This window comes from Schistocerca serialis, chromosome 9 (genome assembly GCF_023864345.2).
Source record: "Schistocerca serialis cubense isolate TAMUIC-IGC-003099 chromosome 9, iqSchSeri2.2, whole genome shotgun sequence".
Classification (NCBI taxonomy): domain Eukaryota; kingdom Metazoa; phylum Arthropoda; class Insecta; order Orthoptera; family Acrididae; genus Schistocerca; species Schistocerca serialis.
This window is the reverse complement of record NC_064646.1, coordinates 140,620,380-140,640,818: the sequence shown is the minus strand read 5'-3', so window position 1 is coordinate 140,640,818 and position 20,439 is coordinate 140,620,380. Positions and strand designations below refer to the sequence as shown.

General features: G+C 44.8%; 1 protein-coding gene across 1 annotated transcript in view; it reads left to right on the top strand.

Annotated features, from left to right (window-relative positions):
• LOC126418886 (UDP-glycosyltransferase UGT5-like) overlaps positions 1-20,439 on the top strand; it is a 142,401-nt gene that overhangs the window by 43,215 nt on the left and 78,747 nt on the right. The window contains exons 2-3 of the mRNA XM_050085893.1: positions 6,375-6,615; positions 17,382-17,959. Of these exons, the coding sequence (XP_049941850.1) occupies positions 6,375-6,615; positions 17,382-17,959 (819 nt within the window). The remainder of the gene's footprint in view (positions 1-6,374; positions 6,616-17,381; positions 17,960-20,439) is intronic.

Genomic DNA, 20,439 nt, shown 5'->3' with positions numbered 1-20,439 from the left:
TTCTACACAACGCTGGTCACTACTTTGAAGGACAGTAACAGGTAAAAATGGAAATGGTCGTATGGCATCAGTGGCCGGCAGTTCCCAGGCAGGAAGATCGGCCGCCAAGTGCAAGTCTTACTGAGTGCGACGCCACATTGGGCGACTTGCGCGTTGACAGTGGGGATGAAATGATGATGACAGCACAACAACCAGTCCCTGAGGGAAGAAAATCTCCCACCCCAGCCGGGAATCGAACCCGGTCCCCCGTGCGTGGCATTCCAACGTCCTGATCGTTCAGCTATGAGGCGGACGACAGTAACAGGTGCAAACATGTAACTCTTTTGTATCGGTTTTGAATAAATAGTTGCCACTATTTAAGATCCAACCCCCCTACATGTATGGGACAAACATAATTACGTACAGAGCTGCCGAAGGTAAACTGGGACACAATGTGTACCGAAAACCAACGCATACTAATCGATACCTGCACGCGGAGAGCCACCAACACCCAGCTCCAAAGTATTCTGTTCTGCATACGTTAACTGCCCGAGCCTACCGGCTAAGCGATGAAAATAACATTAAATAAGAATTAAGGGAGCTACAACACACGTTTCGTGCCAATGGCTATGATGACAAAATCATAAGCAAGGTAGCTGAAACCAAAGGGAGCAGAACACGTGAAGAAAGCAAAGAAGAGAAGCTTCCACTGGTACACTTACCATATGTAAAAGGCGTCAGTGAACGGCTAGGCAAACGTCCTCCGCCGACGAGGTTTCAGACCGATTTTTCGAAGCAATCACAGGATCCACGAAATGATAGGTTCCACCAAGGTTGTAGTCAATATTCTTAACACTGCCGGTGTTTTCGAACTACGGTGTGAGTGCAGAGCTACCTACATAGGAGAAACAGGGAGACCTGTCAGCTTACGAGTAGCAGAACACGAACGCTATGTACGATTACAACAACATAACAAATCGGTGTTAGCGGAACACCACCGTGACTGTGAACAACCTATCAGGTTCCATGAGGCCCGAGTACTGGCGAAAGAATCGTGCATGCGAGAACGCAAAATACGGGATTCGATCGAAACTATTAAGCAGCCTGACAACATTAACAGAGAAGATGGCTACAAACTCCCGGCGTCCTGGCTGCCGGCCATCCCAGTCCAACGGGCCGCGAGCGGTCGCGGGGCAGAAGCTACACGGGACACGGACGTATCTGCACAAACAGCTGTAGAGCAACTGTCAGTCCACCTCCGCGCACACCAGGAGGAAAACTTGCCGACCAGAAGCCGAACGCTGATTGGCGGACAGCTACCAATCATTGATGACATGGACATCCACGAATAGCCTCTTTCTTTCCATCCTCTCTTACTTCATGACTAGCCAATCATATTAGAGGGCCAATTAAAAGTTTAACAACAGTGACGTCAGACATCTATAGTCTGTAATCGCCGGCCGCGGTGGCCGAGCGGTTCTAGGCGCTACAGTCTGGAACCGCGCGACCGCTACGGTCGCAGGTTCGAATCCTGCCTCGGGCATGGATGTGTGTGATGTCCTTAGGTCGGTTAGGTTTAAGTAGTTCTAAGTTCTAGGGGACTGATGACTTCAGAAGTTAAGTCCCATAGTGCTCAGAGCCATTTGAACCATTTTTAGACTGTAATAAATAGAAGTACCTATCCCCATGCAAAACCAGTCGTGCCCTGAGGAAACCCGTTGCAATTCGGCCGAAACGTCGGTTTTAGTTTATTACTGTTGTTAGTTTTTAGCAATAACGTGGCATAATACGCAGAAGAATTTTAATCACTATAATTACGTACATACTCTTACATATATACATATACAAACATACGTATAAACAGAACTATATTCACTGCTTTCCGATCTGTCGGTGTATTGGTAAATCCCTAACAATTGTGTGTATAGTGACAAAGCTGTGTGTCCACGTATATACTTGGAAACTCGTGTACTGTCTGTCCTTTCTACACTGATATTGTCTTCTTGTACCCAGTGAGGCTCACTCGACCAGTTTTCAGTTAAATGCGCAGCAGCTGAGATAGGACGAGTCGAATTATCGAGTGTATGGAGACAGCGACATCAAAGATGGTGTCAGAGGATCCGCTGGCGAGTTTAAAGCGAATATAAAGACCTTATTTCTGAGCTCCATTATCTGTATGTTGTGTTTGAGCTGCTTCTGCTGGCTATGACACGTCTGACACATCTTGTGCTCTCTCACCCTCCTGAGCTGAGGCCATTATCACGTCCAGAGTCGGTGTTTACACGATATGAGCATGATTATGCGTGGCGGTAACGAATTTTTTGAACGGTGTGCTTGTCACACTTGTTACACACAACTGAGCGACGAAACTGCGCTATCACGTATAGATACCACCATATGGGCCTCATGCAAGTTTCTGACTGAAGCTGATAGCAGTAGTGTAGGATCTGGCGGACGCAATAGTGCATGCGTGGTCAGCCGCGGCTCCGGTGGCTCCATGCCTCGAGCGCCCTCTGGCGCCGCAATATGGGACGGTCGGTGGCAGTGCGTCAGTCCATTCGCGCTCAGAATCCCTTCCCAGTGTAATACCACGCAGAAGCCGCCTGGTCAGGGCTTTGTCTTTGTAGTTCGTGCTTTAGTAGAGACTCTTCCTTGTGGACTTTTTCCGTCGCTCTCGTCTGGTGATGGCTATCCAGTGGTCCCTCCATACTCTTGCCCGTTCCGGCCGCTCTGTGATCTTTGTGTGGTCCCCAGGTCATTTCGGCATCCCGGAAAATGAACGTGTTGACACGCTGGCCGAACAGGCTGTCGGTGCACCAGCCTTGGAGATTGGCCTTTCGGAGGGTGACCTCAGCTCAGTTTTGCGGCAGAAGGTACTTCGCACCTGGGGTGAAGAATGGCGCACCCTTCCTTCACCGAACAAACTTCGGGCTATCAAGGAGGCTACCGGGGCGTGGCGCTCCTCCTTGCGGGTCTCTCGTAAGGACTCCGTTGTCCTCAGCCGGCTGCGCATTGGCCATACCTGGATAACGCACAGCTATTTATTGCACCGCGAGGCCCCCATCTTTATGTCGCTGTGGGTCAGCTTTGACGGTGGTCTACATCTTGTTGGACTGCCCGCTTTTAACTCCGCTCAGGCAGACGTTTGCGCTGCCTGATACGCTTCCTGCAGTTTTATCAGATGACACTGCGATGGCAGATTTAGTTTCAAGTTTTATTCGTGCAAGGGGCTTTTATCGCTTGATCTAAGTGTTTGTCCTTTTTTTGTGTTGAGTCTGGCCTTTGGTCTACAATTTTAGACTGGGGTTTTTAGTGCGTTTCTTGGTGGTTGGCTTTTCCTTTTTTGTTTCTATAGTCGGCCAACCACTGCCACACTCTGTGTGATTTTAATTCCTTTTTTCTGGTCTCTGTCTGTGTCTTTCTTGTCCTGTGTCGTCTTTTGTCATCTCCATTGTGTGTTCGTATTCTTTGTGGGTGTTTAAAGTTCGTGGAAAAAGGGATCGATGGCCCTAGTAGTCTGGTCCCTTGAGTCCGACAAACCAACCAACCTTGTGGACTTTGAGCTGGACTCCAGTTCAAAGAAAATGGTTCTAAACACTATGGGACTTAACAGCTGATGTCATCAGTCCCCTAGACTTAGAGCTACTTAAACCAGACTAACCTTAGGACATGACAGATCCACGCCCGGGGCAAGATTCGAACCTGTGACCGTAACAGCAGCTCGGTTCTGGACTTAAGCGCCTAGAACCTCTCGGCCACAACGGCTGGCGACTCCAATTCCTGCAACAGTATTTGTAATTTGTCTCGGAGAATTAGAAGTTAATTAAATGTCCTGTGTGATGCGTTACCTTGTTCAGTAATCATGTCTGCTCCTGTCCAGTTTTTATGCGATGACAGTTGCCGCACTACTCTGCAGCCCACCTCTCCAGTTTACTCATTCAATCGCGAATCCCTTGGGTCGTTTCTTCGCTCCAGCGACATACCACAGACTGCAGCTAGAAATGGCGAAAATTTTACCGTAGTGCTTTTAGGAACGGCAGGTCCAATTGTCTTTCCTCTGTTGAGTGATTTTAGTTGATCTGTTCTACGAGCACTTGTTTCAAAACGTCATGTCGGTGCACCGCGACGGCTGAAACAAGTAGCTGTACTACCAGATTCCTCAGCGGAGACTGAATCCAGTCTCAGGCTTATCTGTATCATCTTCCTTTCAGTTCTAATATAATCAATGAGTGACGGTAAAGACGGATTTTGATCTCTCCACTCACTTTACCTATAACCAAAACTAGCTAGAATAATTTCGTCAGGTTAGTTGCTGATCACACTGAACGCTTCTCCATACGCTAATTTTGAGTCTGTTCATCTTTTGTTTGTCAGTAAAGCTTTTAATTCGTTAAAATCTAAGATGAAAAACTCTTTACTTTCGTAGGAAGTTCGTAGTATTGCTACTGAACCATCAAGAGTCTGTCGCATGCCACACAATCTTTCTCAGTAAATACATGTCCAAGACACATTGTAGCTTTCAGACTATTCCCGTCATCAATTATAGTCGACTCACATGTCTTTCACTCTTTTTCGTCATTAGCACCAATCACCAGTTTAGTGGAAAATTTAAGTCTATGAATTTTAAACTATTAAGACACTAGTCGCAAATGCTTCTCATCTACTTTATCCTCAAGAAATTTTGAAATACTCTCCTTTCTGTTACATTCGCCGACACAGTTCTCATTGGTGTTAACTTTTCTTTCCTGCTAATACTATTTTTGTGATGAATCACCATCTAGATCCTAGGTCTGCAAATAGTGGAATTGCACCTCTCCTTATCGTTGTGTATGAAGACGTACACAACACAAATTCTTTCGCGGTGAGGAATTCCCCAGATTACAAGGCTGTAAGACATTAGTGAATGAAATATAAAAATAAAGTCAGTTTTTTAGGGAATTGACTAGTTTGAACCTGGGACCTGTTGCTGGTAAGGAGACGCCAGACCACACATGACATGTAGAGCTCAGAAGAGTTCAGTGAGACTAGCGATGATATAACCAAATGCTTAATGATTTCAGCGTCAGCTCCACTGCACTCCCTGTAAAAGAATCTTAATACTAACTAAATTTAGTGGAAGGGGTTCAAGGCTTTCCTATTTTTAGTTAGCTGGTAAAATAACGTCGAAAAAACAGTTAAGTTTACCACTGGAAATTTTATTCTACTCACAAAACATTGTTTATAAATTGCACTATTGATAAAAGGAAATATTTTAATATAGGATGATAAAAACCAACTGCGTTCAACAAAAATGTGAACGAATATTCCGTGAATGGGTTTCCAAGTTCTACAATGGATCGAAGGAAGAGCTATGCCATATCACATCTACAATCTAGGTTTAAATTAAGTTTCACAAAAGAGAAAACTATCAAAATGGTCTACAGTGACCCTTAATTATCTTTAAGCACTTATCTAACTTGTCGTAAATTACAGTGGCTGATGTGGCTTCTCAATAATTATATAACAGAAAAATCATCGCTTTTCAGATTTTCACTTACGTAGCAAATGTGAATACCATGAGCTTCAATTGATGATCGACACTAGTATACGTAAAAAGGGGATGTAACAGATGAGACTTCTGCAGTTCTGAGTGAAGCCTTATGCGCTCAAAAATTCGGCATCGCGTGCGTTCATTACCTTGTCGGTGTTCGTCAGGGGGCGGCGGCCGGCGCAGCTCCATCCAGCTCGCTGTCTCCGAAGCAACTCTTCTCTAACTTCTCCTTACTACAATTTACCGAAGTTGGTTACAAAAAAACTATCTGGCTGTGTTTTCATCTGACCAATCAGGGTCTCAATGTTAACCTTAAGCTCCGCCTACAAAAATTCTGTCTATACAATGAGAAACGTTATACTTTTTGTGGTGGGGCAATGTTTTTAAAGTTTGCAACTTAACAGAGACGCGAAAAAGTCTCACGCTAAAACTTGCAGCTGGTGTGGCCCTTTTAGTGTTATCGTAAGATCTATACTGTACTTCTGGAGGGCTCAATCTTTTAACATGGGCTGGGGGGTGGTCCTGGAGGTTAGCTGGCGACGTGGGTGTCCGTCCCTTATTGTAGAACCTTCTAGTTTAACACGGTTCTGCTCTCGGCTTCTGTTCTCGTTTCTCCCCACGGAACTGCGTCTGTCTCATGGTGGGAAGGTATGACATGCAATTAGGCATTCTTGTGTTAGTCTGTGGTATTCCATTTGCTCACTCGTTACTCGTATTACTTTGGTTAATTTAATATCACGATTTATTGGGAGCTATGTGGCATACTACTGGATTTGCTTATCATGTCAGGGTTTTCATGGAAGGTGTTGGATTTGCCTGACACATTACAAGAGAGAAACAAATTTGGCCGTCCCTTGTGTTGCAGATGGCCTCGCTGTTGCGGCAGCTGCTGCTTGTGGCCTCGTTGCTGTCTGCGGTACACGGGGCGCGCATCCTCCACGTTGTTCCGATCCCGGCGTGGAGCCACTGGCACATCTTCCGGACGCTAATGTGGGAGCTGGCGGACAGGGGCCATCACGTCACCATCATCACGCCGCTCGCCGAGAAGGAGCCTCACCGCAACTGGACCATGGTGCCTGTCGCGGCCAACCTAGACATCATGCCCAGTAAGTGGTTCACACCTCCAAGCAACTGGGATTGCATTTACTACTTCTTATTGTCACATGAAGCAGTAGCCGCTTCATTGCGGTCTATCTTCTACTTGGTAAGTCAATGCTTCTCCTTTCTGGGAAGGGGGGGAGGGGGCTGTTACCTGCTGAACAAGCCCATGACCCGTCTCAAATGCAATGGAAATGCTTTTATTATCTCACCACAGCTACCTTAGGACTATATGTTCACTGCATTTCCGCGAAAGCCGGTAGCTGTGGCCGAGCGGTTCTAGGCGCTTCAGTCTGGAACTGCGCTGCTGCTACGGTCACAAGTTCGAATACTGCCTCGGGCATGGATGTGTGTGATGTCCTTAGGTTAGTTAGGTTTAAGTATTTCTAAGTTTTAGGAGACTGATGACCTCAGATGCTAAGTCCCATAGTGCTCAGATCCATTCCTGCGAAATTTTGATAACTGCAAGCACTGCAGCAAAACCTGTGTGTGTTTCGGTACATCAGAAATGCAGCAATGTAACTTCCTTGCAGCCACGGTCTGACTGCAATCAGAACTGAACTATCTGTTGATCTGAACTTCCATCCATTCTAATGGCTATCACAAGGACTGGCGAACCACTCTGTTCTATTCCCTAAGTCGGTAAGCAACGGCGACATTTGTCCAACAATATCTTTAAGTTAATTGCTCATTGGTAACAAGTATTTTGAGTCTTCCATAAATGATAACGAGAAGAGTTAGATATACTTACAATAGTAACCATTGTTTGCAGGATCATACCTTAATATGACTGCTTATTTCCTTTGCGTGTTTGTTGGCTTTAACTTTCAGTGAATATTTTCTTTGGATCTTAAAACCTAAAGCGAGCTATAAGCACTCTGTGTAACAGACGCATTAATTAATACAATATGAATAAAGCGCTAATTCCGAATAGGATATGGCAACCAAAGATAAATAAACTACTGGCCATTAAAATTGCTACACCACGAAGATGACGTGCTACAGACGCGAAATTTAACCGACAGGAAGAAGATGCTGTGATATGCAAATGACTAGCTTTTCAGAGAATTCACACAAGGTTGGCGCCGGTGGCGACACCTACAACGTCCTGGCATGAGGAAAGTTTCCAACCGATTTCTCATACACAAAAAGCAGTTGACCGGCATTGCCTGGTGAAACGTTGATGTGATGCCTCGTGTAAGGAGTAGAAATGCGTACCATCACGTTTCCGACTTTGATAAAGGTCGGATTGTAGCCTATCGCGTTTGCGGTTTATCGTATCGCAACACTGCTGCTCGCGTTGGTCGAGATTCAATGACTGTTAGCAGAATATGGAATCGGTGGGTTCAGGAGGGCAATACGGAACGCCGTGCTGGATCCCAACGGCCTCGTATCACTAGCAGTCGAGATGACAGGCATCTTATCCACATGGCTGTAACGGATCGTGCAGCCACGTCTCGATCCCTGAGTCAACAGATGGGGACGTTTACAAGACAACAACCATCTGCACGAACAGTTCGACGACGTTTGCAGCGGCATGGACTATCAGCTCGGAGACCACGGCTGCGGTTACGCTTGACGCTGCATCACAGACAGGAGCGCCTGCGATTGTGTACTCAACGACGAACCTGGGTGCACGAATGGCAAAACGTTTACAGCATCATGATGGTCGCATCCGTGTTTGGCGACATCGCGGTGAACGCACATTGGAAGCGTGTATTCGTCATCGCCATACTGGTGTGTCAACCGGCGTGATGGTATGAGGTGCCATTGGTTACTCGTCTCGGTCACCTCTTGTACGCATTGACGACACTTTGAACAGTGGACGTTACATTTCAGGTGTGTTACGACCCGTGGCTCTACCCTTCATTCGATCACATAATGCACGACCGCATGTTGCAAGTCCTGTACGGGCCTTTCTGGATTCTGAAAATGTTTGACTGCTGCCCTGGCCAGCACATTCTCCAGATCTGTCACCAATTGAAAACGTCTGGTCAATGGTGGCCGAGCAACTGGCTCGTCACAATACGCCGGTCACTACTCTTGATGAACTGTGGTATCGTGTTGAAGCTGCATGGGCAGCTGTACCTGTACGCGCCATCCAAGCTCTGTTTGACTCAATGCCTGGGCGTATCAAGGCCGTTACTACGGCCAGAGGTAGTTGTTCTGTGTGCTGATTTCTCAGGATCTATGTACCCAAATTGCGTGAAAATGTAATCACGTATCAGTCCTAGTATAATATATTTGTCCAATGAATACCCGTTTATCATCTGCATTTCTTCTCGGTGTAGTAATTTTAATGGCCAGTAGTGTAAAAGTATCGAGTTATCCCTGACAGGATAGATTTCACAGATTTTCGGTGACTGTTTAATTATTTTTGTCATTTCGTATATGGACTCACAGGCTGAATGAAGTGCACTGCAAATTTTTTCGTCACAATAAAGACTGCAGTAGTCACTGCTACTTTAAATTGGAAGCGCTGCGACAGTAGCCAGCGGTGCTAATCAAAAGAACACGAACCATTTGAAGCTGTGTAAGAGTCTTCGTAGAGAAAGAATAATTAACTTGAAATATAAGAGACGATCACAACTTTTCCTTTCGAGGGTGCCGCTTTAGCATATACGCATGGTTCCTATGCGATTATATAATTACCTACATGTGGGCAAGAGGCCAGTTGTGGCGTTTGTAACTTTCCGATGAGCGTGTGGTAAATCCGGCAAAATGCATCCAGACATGACCAACGTGCTGTTATTCTTTTCTTGGCTGCCGAAGAACAAACACCGGTTGACAGAATGAAGAATATGTGCGGGGCAGCATGTCTGTCGAAAAACACTGTTGCGGAATGGTGCGCGAAGTTCCACGCTCGTAGCAGTTCGACACTAGACGCCAGTTAATCTGGGAGGCCAGCATCATCATTATGGATAACACCAAGCGTTTGGTTGATGATGCGATTAGGGCGGAATTCAACGTCGAGGATGCATCGGTATCATCCATCATGTCCTCGTTCCAACAAATTCAAGAGCCAGCATTCAGCTGGAAAGTTGATGCTCATTTTGTTCTTTGATTAGCAGTGTCCATTGCTTATTGATTTCAAGGAGTCTGGTGCGTCCGTCACTAGGGACCAGTACTGCACAATGGTGGAGAAAGTACAATTTGCAATTAAGGTGAAACATTTGGGAAAACTGCGACTAGGGGTTCTGCTGCTTCACGGTATGACAAATGTTGTAACGCAAAGGTTAAGCCAACTCGAGTGCGAGGAACTCGAGCATCCGCCTCATAGTCCTAATCTCTCCCCACAAGATCATCACGCCTTCAGTCTAAAAAATAAAAAAAAAAAAATAAAAAAAAAAAAAAAAAAAGGCCCTAAAGGGTCGACAATAGCTGTCGTACGAGGATATGCGGCACGCACTTAAGGACTTCTTCACTCATCAGGACACGCTGTTTTACCAAACGGGGATCTTCAACTTGATGTGTCAGTGAGATAATTACCTAAATACCCACAGCGATTTTACCTGATTGGTATACGAATTCTGAAAGATAAACTTCTTGATATCCTATTATATCAAGTATTTGCACAGTTTAACTCATGAGAAATTGATTTGAATATAGTGTTGGAGAGACACCATTGCTGCCGAATCGGGGAATGAAATAGAATGGAATTTCGTCCCTCGTGGTATTAGCCATTAGCGTGACAGAATGAGTAATCCAAGTGATATCAAAAAGTGTGATTGCAGTGAGTCGTGTGTTCCTGACGTATGAGACATTCCACCTCCGAGGATGTGTAGGCACCAGCTTTTCATGTGCCACAGTATCACGGGTGTACCATAACTGGATTCTGGACACAATCCCTGCTGTAGATAATACGTTTCATTGGACGGGTCGGTGTCGACTGTTATTGATTGCAACAGCGGATGATGGGCCACTAGTGAAGCCCAGATTAAATGATGGGCAACCACAACCATTGACCATGCTCTTCTCCCTTATTTTAAGAGGCGTTCCACACTGCACCACAGCGTCCACTACCGACCCCCAACGCTCATACGGAGTATCTCTGCAGATACGTGACTGACTAGAGAAATATTTGACTAACAGAACCCATTACGGCCGATGTCCCATACAAAAGAATGTGAAATCGGAAGTAAGACCCCTAATGATTTCAGCATACGTACATTGTCAGATAGGATCAGCAGCTCTATGAGACTGATCGTTGTCGACGCTGTTGTGTACAGTAAATTATCATCGTTTCACGATAGTAGGGATTTGCATAAAGATTTGAACAAAATTTCCACTTTGTGTGATAAATGGCAGCTTTAAAACTTCCTGGCAGATTAAAACTGTGTGCCGGACCGAGACTCGAACACGGGACCTTTGCCTTTCGCGGGCAAGTGCTCTACCAACTGACCTACCCAAGCACGACTCCCGCTCCGTCCTCACAGCCTTAATTCCGCCAGTGCCTCGTCGAGTGGACGGGGCGTGAGCCATGCTTGGGTAGCTCAGTTAGTAGAGCACTTGCCCGCGAAAGGCAAAGGTCCCGTGTTCGAGTCTCGGTCCGGCACACAGTTTTAATCTGCCAGGAAGTTTCGTATCAGCGCACATTCCGCTGTAGAGTGAAAATTTAATTTTCTTTAAATATGGATGAATGAAAGGCAGTTCTTATTGTCCAGAGAAATAACCCAAAAATAATTGGCCAATTACAAGATAAGTTGTGAACATCTTAAGCAAGTCACATCGTACATTCATGGGTAATAGTAAGAAGTAATACAGAATTAGATTTGCCAGATCTAAAAATAGAAAAACCGGATTTGGCGTTTTATTTAGCCCGACATTTTGCATTAAAAGCCGGCCTACCTACACTGCGTTTGTGAAAAGTGCAACACCAAGAAGGAATTACCCGAATGGCGGCGCACTTGGTGAAGTGGCGATGGGTGTGCAAGCAGTACGTGATACGTTTTGCAGCGAGATGGGGTACACGTAGGCCGAGCAGAGCCCTCTCGTGTCGGTCCAACAGGGTCGGTGTTGCGCCCAGTGCAGTCGGTGCAGACAAGGTGGAAACAATACAGTGAGTGCCAGTATGCCACGTCCACGTCCACGGAGCCACAACGGCATGTGAGAGAGTTCGAACGGGGCAGCGGGACCGGGAAACAGGGTTGTCATACCGTGACATTTCGGCTCACACAGGGCATGCTGCGACGACAGTGATGAGCGTGTGGAAGCAGTGGATAGAGGAAGGTCGTTGGCAGCGACGAGTGAGAACTGGACCACGGAACAAGACCACAGCACGGGATGAGAGTCATCTTGACCGTATGGCCACTACGGACCGTACAGCGACATCCAAAGTGTTGGCACTGCAGCAGGTGTGAACTTGTCTGCACCGACGGTTCGTCACAGTCTGCTGCAGGTTGGACTGATTGCACACATGCCATTACGTCGGCTTCCACTGTCCAGAAACCACAAACTCCTCCGACTGCAATTGGCACGTAAACACCGTCACTGGGGTGCTGAGTGGAAACATGTAATCTTTGCGGACGAGTCCCGCCTCAACGTGTCCTACAGTGATGGCCGCATAAGTGTTCGGCGGTACCGTGGTGAGCGTGTACTAGAGGGCTGCATTGTGGAGCGCCATAGCGGGCCAACACCAGGTGTGATGGTCTGGGGCACCACTGGTTACAACAACCGATCTCGCCTCGTACGTATTGAGGGTACTTCGAACAGCAACCGGTACCTAACGGAGGTTGTGGAGCCTGAGGTACTCCCCCTGATTCAAGCATCTCCACTGGCCACATTTCAACAGGACAATGCCCAGCCACATATTGCGAGGAATGTACAAGCCGCTTTCGAAGAGCGACGGTACCATTGCTTCCTTGGCCTGAACGTTCGTCAGACATGTTGCCCATCAGACATGTCTGGGATATGTTGGTCGGCACCTGGTGCGTCACGGTCCTCCAGTAACTGGTGTCACGGATTTGTGGGCTCGGATACAAACTGCGTGGAGGGAAACCCCTCAGGAACGTATTCAGAACCTTATTTATTCAATGCCACGGCGTATAGCAGCTCTAATTGCAGTGCATGGCGACCATACGACATACCAAATAGTAGGGCTCAAAGGACATGTACAGATTTGAATAGGTAACCATTTATTACATGTCATGTATTGTACAAATAACGCCACAAATTCTGGAAATTGGAAAACTGAGATGTAAACAATTGGAGAGTAAATTTGAAATCTAATTACAAAGAATATTAATTACAGAGGAAGACATAAAAATAAATAACAAATGAAAATACATCGCTTGGTAATAACTTTTAAGCTGTTTCTCAAGATAGTGAGGTCTAAGGTTACTGGATTTTTAGAGTCTAATTTTGTTAATCAGAAGCGCTGATTCTTCATATTAACATCTCTGCAGACTCTAGTTATTTATTTCTAAGGACTTATTACTTCAATTTCTCCATTAGTTACTTAATTTAGTATATGTACATAATTTTATCAATGACAACAATACACCGATAATTACGACAACGCGGGTCCTTCCAGAACATTCCACACGCCTTCACAATGAATATAAAGTTTTTCTATCTAATACGACAGAATGATATAGACACACATGCAAGGCCTTAGGAAGCACTGATTTGTCTGATAACTATCCGGATGCATATAAAACAAAAGGTGGTATCGGACATTTCATATGAGTCCTGGGGAGGCTGTACCGTTATACTGCTACCATTGTGGGGTTTTCAACACGTTTTCTTTTCATGGCCTACGGGCCACAGATCTTAGGGCTGCAATCAATTGGCAGTATGTGACGAATCGAATTCAAGGGTCAATTCGTGAATTCGACTGCCGTTCCCCTAGTCTTCTTCACGAAATGCGGAGATTCCTACATTTTCAGCAAAGTGTACTGTGTTGCACAAATATTCCCGCTCCCCCGATGATGCCGCGAAAATTGATGAAACTGTCGTCGTTTCCTCTGTAAAAATTTTTCGATTTCGATATGAAGTGTTTGCGAGGTTCCGTCCCAATATCAGAGAGAAGGCTTCAACATTGTTTACACCGTGTAACATTTCACCATGTACTCATTCTATTAGATCTCGCTGATTTTCGTGTCTTCGACCGGCCAGTCTGCCTCTTCCTGCCGATGTTGGCCGGATCAAATCTAAATTGTGACAAATACGTGAATTTTATAAGTTTTCTAGGAGTCGACATTTTATCATTAACACGCATTACAACTAGATCTTTGCTTTTTCGAAGAGTACAAAAATCCCTCTCCCAGTTGAAATGGCCGCGCCATTAATATCACGGAAAACGGTATGCTTTCACGTGTCTTCCTATTCTCCCGATGAAAGTCACTTCACCGTGGTATAGGGTCACTCAAAATCTGATCCCAACCAACGAATGCCTCCATTGCATTGGTCTCATTCCGACTGGTCTATGCGATGCATGTCATCAACCTGATATGTTTCCCCAAAGGCTTCTCTCTTGTGGACGAGAACGCTGCCACTGGATCCGCCGCCGACTGATCTTCCTTTCCAAACCGACTAAAGCTGCCTTCTCGGTTGAACTTCTTCAGAGTCCAGACTTCTCCGTTTACCCTCGGACGAAGACTAATTCGATCGTGTGGTTTCTCAGACACTATGCCCACTATGTAGTCGCGTGTGATAACGATACTAACCCCCCCCCCCCCCCCCCCGTTTTTCGCCAATATACGATGAACGCTCACTGGAAGTAGGAGAGGCTGCCATGTTTTCGCGCTTTATTTGAAAATCGTCGAGGAATTGGATAGCTTTTTTTCTTATTTTTCTGAAGCCTTCCTAAAGAAAAGTTTCAATTCTTTTGAATCCCAAAATTGTGAAATTAGTGTCTATCAACAACTAAATAAAGAAAATGTAAAAAGAATACGAAAATAAACAACGAAATAAAAAACCCAACCTAGTACCATTTCCATGTGTGGAACCAGCACAGCGATAGACGCAGGGAAGTGGGGAGGGTGGGGAAGGGGGGAAAGGGGTTAGATATTTTCTCCGCTAGAGTACTCGGTTTTCTCAGTCCTTGCGTTCTTATGGTCATAAACGACATTTCACAGTTGGGATGGCTGTATGGGCGTGTCCCAAAAACCAATAAAAACTACGTTTTTCTCTAGACAAAATATCCACAATTTCTACTTCTTGTTCCCATTTTGCATCGTAAGTCAACCTCGTCCACTAAACGTGTTGTAATTTGCTGTGTAATTCATATCTCAAGGGTTTTAAGCTGTCTCTGGAAATCATGTACGTGAAATGTATTCGTAGCTGCGAATATGGGCAACCATCTGCTGTTAGAGTATAACGGAATGAGCACAATGAAAATTTGTGCCCGACCGGGATTCCAATCTAGATTTCCCGCTCGTCACCATTAGGCTATCCAAGCACGGCTGACGGACAGACTTAAACTTCCGCGTGTTTACAACCTGCACTCGCACATCCATTATGTATATTCTCGACAACTACGGGGAGTTCAAAAAGTCTCTCCGCAGTGCCGTATGATTGTTAGCCGCGCGTGCCGTATGCCGCAGTGAATATACCGAAATGAAACTCAGTGAAATACAAGTTATTAATTTATTGAATATTGATTTTTACTTACAAATTTCCACATTAAAAGTTTATAGTTTCCCCAATGTTGTTGAATACACAATTCAAATCGTCTAATCATGTTTACAAACAACAGCTGTAACATTTCTTCTGCAACAGAAGCAGTGAAAGTGGATATTGCAGTTTTCAATTCATCGATGGATTTTGCACGGTTTTTATAGACAGTTGCTTTCGCTGCACCCCAGAAGAAACAGCCAGGTTGTGTTAGGTCAGGCGATCGTGGAGGCCAAAGTCCCTATGAAATTATGCGATCACCAAAAACATAAACAAACAACCAGTGTCATTGAAACGCAACCTGTATGCGCGGCTGCACCATCTTGTTGAAAATAACCGTTCAGTATTTCACTTAACAGAAGTTGTCCTATGAATGGGTACAGAATATCACTGCGGTATCGTTGTGCATTTATTGTTTCTTTGAAAAATATGGGACCCACAATCCGACGTCTAGAAATGGCAATCCAAACTCCTATTTTCACAGAACGAAGTGGTTCCTCATGAATACACAATGGATTTGCAGTACTTCCACATACGAGAATATTGCGAGTTCATGTACCCGGATAAACGAAACCACGCCTCATCAGTGAAAAACGTTTCATTAAGAATATCACTTCCATTTTGTTGATAGAAATTTTTGAACCATTCACAATAATGCAGTCTCTTGCCATGATCAGTATTTTTCAGTTCTTGCACGACTGTCACTTTGTATGGGAAAAGTTCAAATTTTTTTCTTTCCAGCTGTGTGGGCGGTTCCGACTCTTCCTGGGCGAGTTTTCTTACTCACTTGTTCGGACTCGTGGACATTTTATCGGAAATATCGAGTAGTTTATCCTCAGACAAAACGCTAGGACGACCATTTCTTGGTGCATCTGTCACTGAACCAGTACTTCGAAATTTGTTAATCAAATCTCGCTCAATATCGTGATGTGGGAGTGTTGTCTCCGGGAAAACTGGATTAAATGTTTGAGTAACTGAAACACCTCTGCAAATCCACGTTTCTGGGAGCCCTCGGTCCAGGAATCGACGCACACGACGACTGAAATGTGCCGGCGGCCCGTCGTATTGGAACCACATGTGTTGTCTCGTAGGGAGCGGGACGTCTTCCAGCAATTCTGGCAATGCTCTGGAGAGGAAATTGTAATAGTGCCTGCCATTTAATGGCCTAGGTTGCAGATACGGCCGAATTAAACAGTCCACAACAACACCGACCCACACATTAACGAAGAACCGCACTTGATGAGCGCTAGTAACTGTGGCCTGTGGGTTATCCTCACTCCAAACATGCGAATTGTGCATTCTGAAGACTCCAGCACGCCCGAACTTTGCTTCATCGGTAAATGGTAATGTAGGATGCATTTCGCACTGTCCCAGGTGCCACTGCGAAAACTGTGCTCTGGGTGGGTAATCAACTGGTTCCAGGTTGAGGACAAGCTGTAAGTGAAATGGACGTTACAATTGCTCTCGAAGGACTGTTCTTACATTCGTCTGATTCGTCCCCATGTTACATGCAATTGCACGAGTGCTGATTGAAGGATCCCGCTCCACATGCTGCAAGACAGCTTCCTCAAATTACAGCGTTCTTAAAGTGCGACGGCGTTCCTGTCCAGGTACTCTGCTAAATCACACTGTCTGACGCAGACGTTGGTACACAGCAGCAAAGGTCGTATGATGCGGGATACGGCGATTAGGATATAGTTGTTGACAAACCCGCTGTGCAGCTCGTCCGTTGTGGTGCGCTACGTAGTACTCATCAACCATATCAGTGTACTCGCTCCAGATGTATAGCTCCATTAGTAAACGGAGACAATGCACTTCTACACTAATGGACAGCAGTTTCCTATTAATGAAGAGCGTAATACGCCCTCTAACAACTAAAGATCGTAACACGGCCTCTAACAATTGAAGAGCGTAATACGGCCTCCACTCGTTTAAATAATCCCCATAGGAAAAAATGACATTAGGGAAAATACTTGTTTTGATGTCCCCTGCAAACTCCCAGAGTTTGTCGGTTTAAATACTTTTCACCCTGTATCTGTCCCATTTATTTCTGTGCGTTACAGTTTCTGTGAATTGTTATTGCCTTTATTCCGTTTGAGCTAGTATGTACCCATCTGTAGAGTTGAAATTTTGATACTTAATGCATTGTTCGCTTTAGGTGTCGGGGTGGACATCTTTGACTACGGCAAGGACAAAATCGACATAATGAGCAGACTGTTCCGCTATGGAGAACGCGCCTGCGAGCGGCTGATGGAGGAGGAGGCAGTACAGCGGCTACTCAAGTCGAAGACCGAGCGCTTCGACCTGCTGATCAACGAGCTGTTCTTCAACGACTGCTTCCTGGTGCTGGCCCACAAGTTCCAGGTGCCCATCGTGGGGCTGTGCCCCTTCGAGGGCGCGCCGTGGATGGACGACATGGTGGGCAACCCGACACCGCTGGCCTACCTGCCCAACATCTTCCTGGACTACGGCCGGCTCGACTCGCTGCTGGACCGCACTGGCAACGCCGCCTTCAGCCTGCTGACCAAGCTGTACCGGCGCTACGTCTACCTGCCCAGGGTGGACGCCATTGTGCGACGCCATGTTCCGGACGCTCCCAGCATCGCCCAGCTGGAGCAGACCACGGCGCTCGTGCTGCTCAACTCGCACGTCGCCTTCAACGTGCCGAGGCCGATGCTCCCCGGAGTCGTCACTTACGGAGGAATGCAGCTGAAGCCTCCCAAGAAACTACCACAGGTAATTCTCCTTCCACAGCTCAACTACAGTCAACGATTTTCTCTGACAACAATTCTCTGTCAACAATTACCGTCCAATCTCCCTTCTAACAGCTTTATCCAATTTTTTGAGAAAGTAATGTATTCAAGAGTAGCTAACAAAATGTCAGTTTGGTTTCCAGAAAAGTTTATCAACAGAAAATGCCATATACGCTTTCACCAATCAAATTTTGAATGATCTGAATAAACGAACACCACCCATTGGGATTTTTTGTGATCTCTCAAAGGCTTTTGATTGTGTAAATGATGAAATTTTGCTAGACAAGCTCAAGTATTGTGGCATGAGTGGGACAGTGCACAAATGGTTTAATTCGTACCTAACTGGAAGAGTGCAAAAAGTTGAAATAAGCAGTTCTCATAATATGCAAAGATCAGCTCATTCCTCAAACTGGGGAACTATCAAGAATGGGGTTCCACAAGGGTCGGTCTTGGGTCCTTTGTTGTTCTTAATATATATTAATGACTTGCCATTCTATATTCATGAAGAGGCAATGTTAGTTCTCTTTGCTGACGATACAAGTATAGTAATCACACCTGACAAACAGCAATTAACTGATGAAATTGTCAATAATGTCTTTCAGAAAATTACTAAGTGCTTCCTTGTAAATGGACTCTCGCTGAATTTTGATAAGACACAGTACATACAGTTCCGTACAGTAAATGGTATGACTCCATTAATCTATATAGACCTTAATCAGAAGTATATAGCTAAGGTAGAATATTCAAAATTTTTAGGTGTGTCCATTGGTGAGAGATTAAATTGGAAGAAACACATTGATGATCTGCTGAAACGTTTGAGTTCAGCTACTTATGCAATAAGGGTCATTGCAAATTTTGGTGATAAACATCTTAGTAAATTAGCTTACTACGCCTATTTTCACTCATTGTTTGCATATGGCATCATATTTTGGGGTAATTCATCACTGAGGAATAAAGTATTTATTGCACAAAAGCGTGTACTCAGAGTAATAGCTGGAGTCCACCCAAGATCATCCTGCAGACATTTATTTAAGGATCTAGGGATATTCACAGTAGCTTCTCAGTATGTATACTCTCTTATGAAATTTGTTATTAACAAGCAAACCCAATTCAAACGTAATAGCAGTGTGCATAACTACAATACTAGGAGAAAGGATGATCTTCATTATTCAAGATTAAATCTAACTTTGGCACAGAAAGGGGTGAATTATACTGCCACTAAAGTCTTTGGTCACTTACCAAATAGTATCAAAGGTCTGACAGATAACCAACAAGTATTTAAGAAGAAATTAAAAGAATTTCTGAATGACAACTACTCCTACTCCATAGAGGAATTTTTACATATAAATTAAGAAAAAAAGAAAAAAAATTATTTAAAAATTTTAAAAAAAAACAAAAAATAAAAAAGTTGTTATTAACTTAATTATGTTGTTAAATTAACTTAATTATGTCATGTACTGGAAAATTTGACTCGTTCCACATCATTACAAAATATCGTATTCATGGTCCATGGAACTAGTATTAATCTAATCTAATCTGCTTTTCTTCAGTTGAAACTTCAGGGCTGAGAGGCCGTGGTCGATGTATAAAATTTCCATCTGACGTTTCGTCTCCATCTGCGGGAGACATCTTCTGAGGTCGTCCGGCTACTGCCACTGAGGCTCCAGGTACTCTCGCATTTATAGAGCGCATAGAGGGCACCACCATTCGTCACGTGATGCCGACGGTATGCCTATCTTTGGAAGGCGTCGTCATTCTCGATTAAGAGTAATCGATTGTCATTCTGCTGGCGCAACGTCGACATCCATATTTTGTCCAACTTTAAAACTTCCTCTTTTCTGTTAAAATTGTTATGTTTGTGAATTTCTATTGCTTCTCTATCCATGATAATGGGATGCTCGTGCTAGAACGCTTGTCTCATTAAATTTAATTTCGTGATTCCCATCTCGAAAAACATGCTCAGCTACGGCCGATTTTTCGATGTGTCCTAAGCGACAGTTTCTTTTATGTTCGGCTAAGCGGGTGTTTACACTTCTTTTCGTTGTTCCAATATACAGGGTGTTACAAAAAGGTACGGCCAAACTTTCAGGAAACATTCCTCACACACAAATAAAGAAAAGATGTTATGTGGACAAGTGTCCGGAAACGCTTAATTTCCATGTTAGAGCTCATTTTAGTTTCGTCAGTATGTACTGTACTTCCTCGATTCACCGCCATGCTTTCATACGGGATACTCTACCTGTGCTGCTAGAGCATGTGCCTTTACATGTACGACACAACATGTGGTTCATGCACGATGGAGCTCCTGCACATTTCAGTCGAAGTGTTCGTACACTTCTCAACAACAGATTCGGTGACCGATGGATTGGTAGAGGCGGACCAATTCCATGGCCTCCACACTCTCCTGATCTCAACCCTCTTGACTTTCATTTATGGGGGCATTTGAAAGCTCTTGTCTACGCA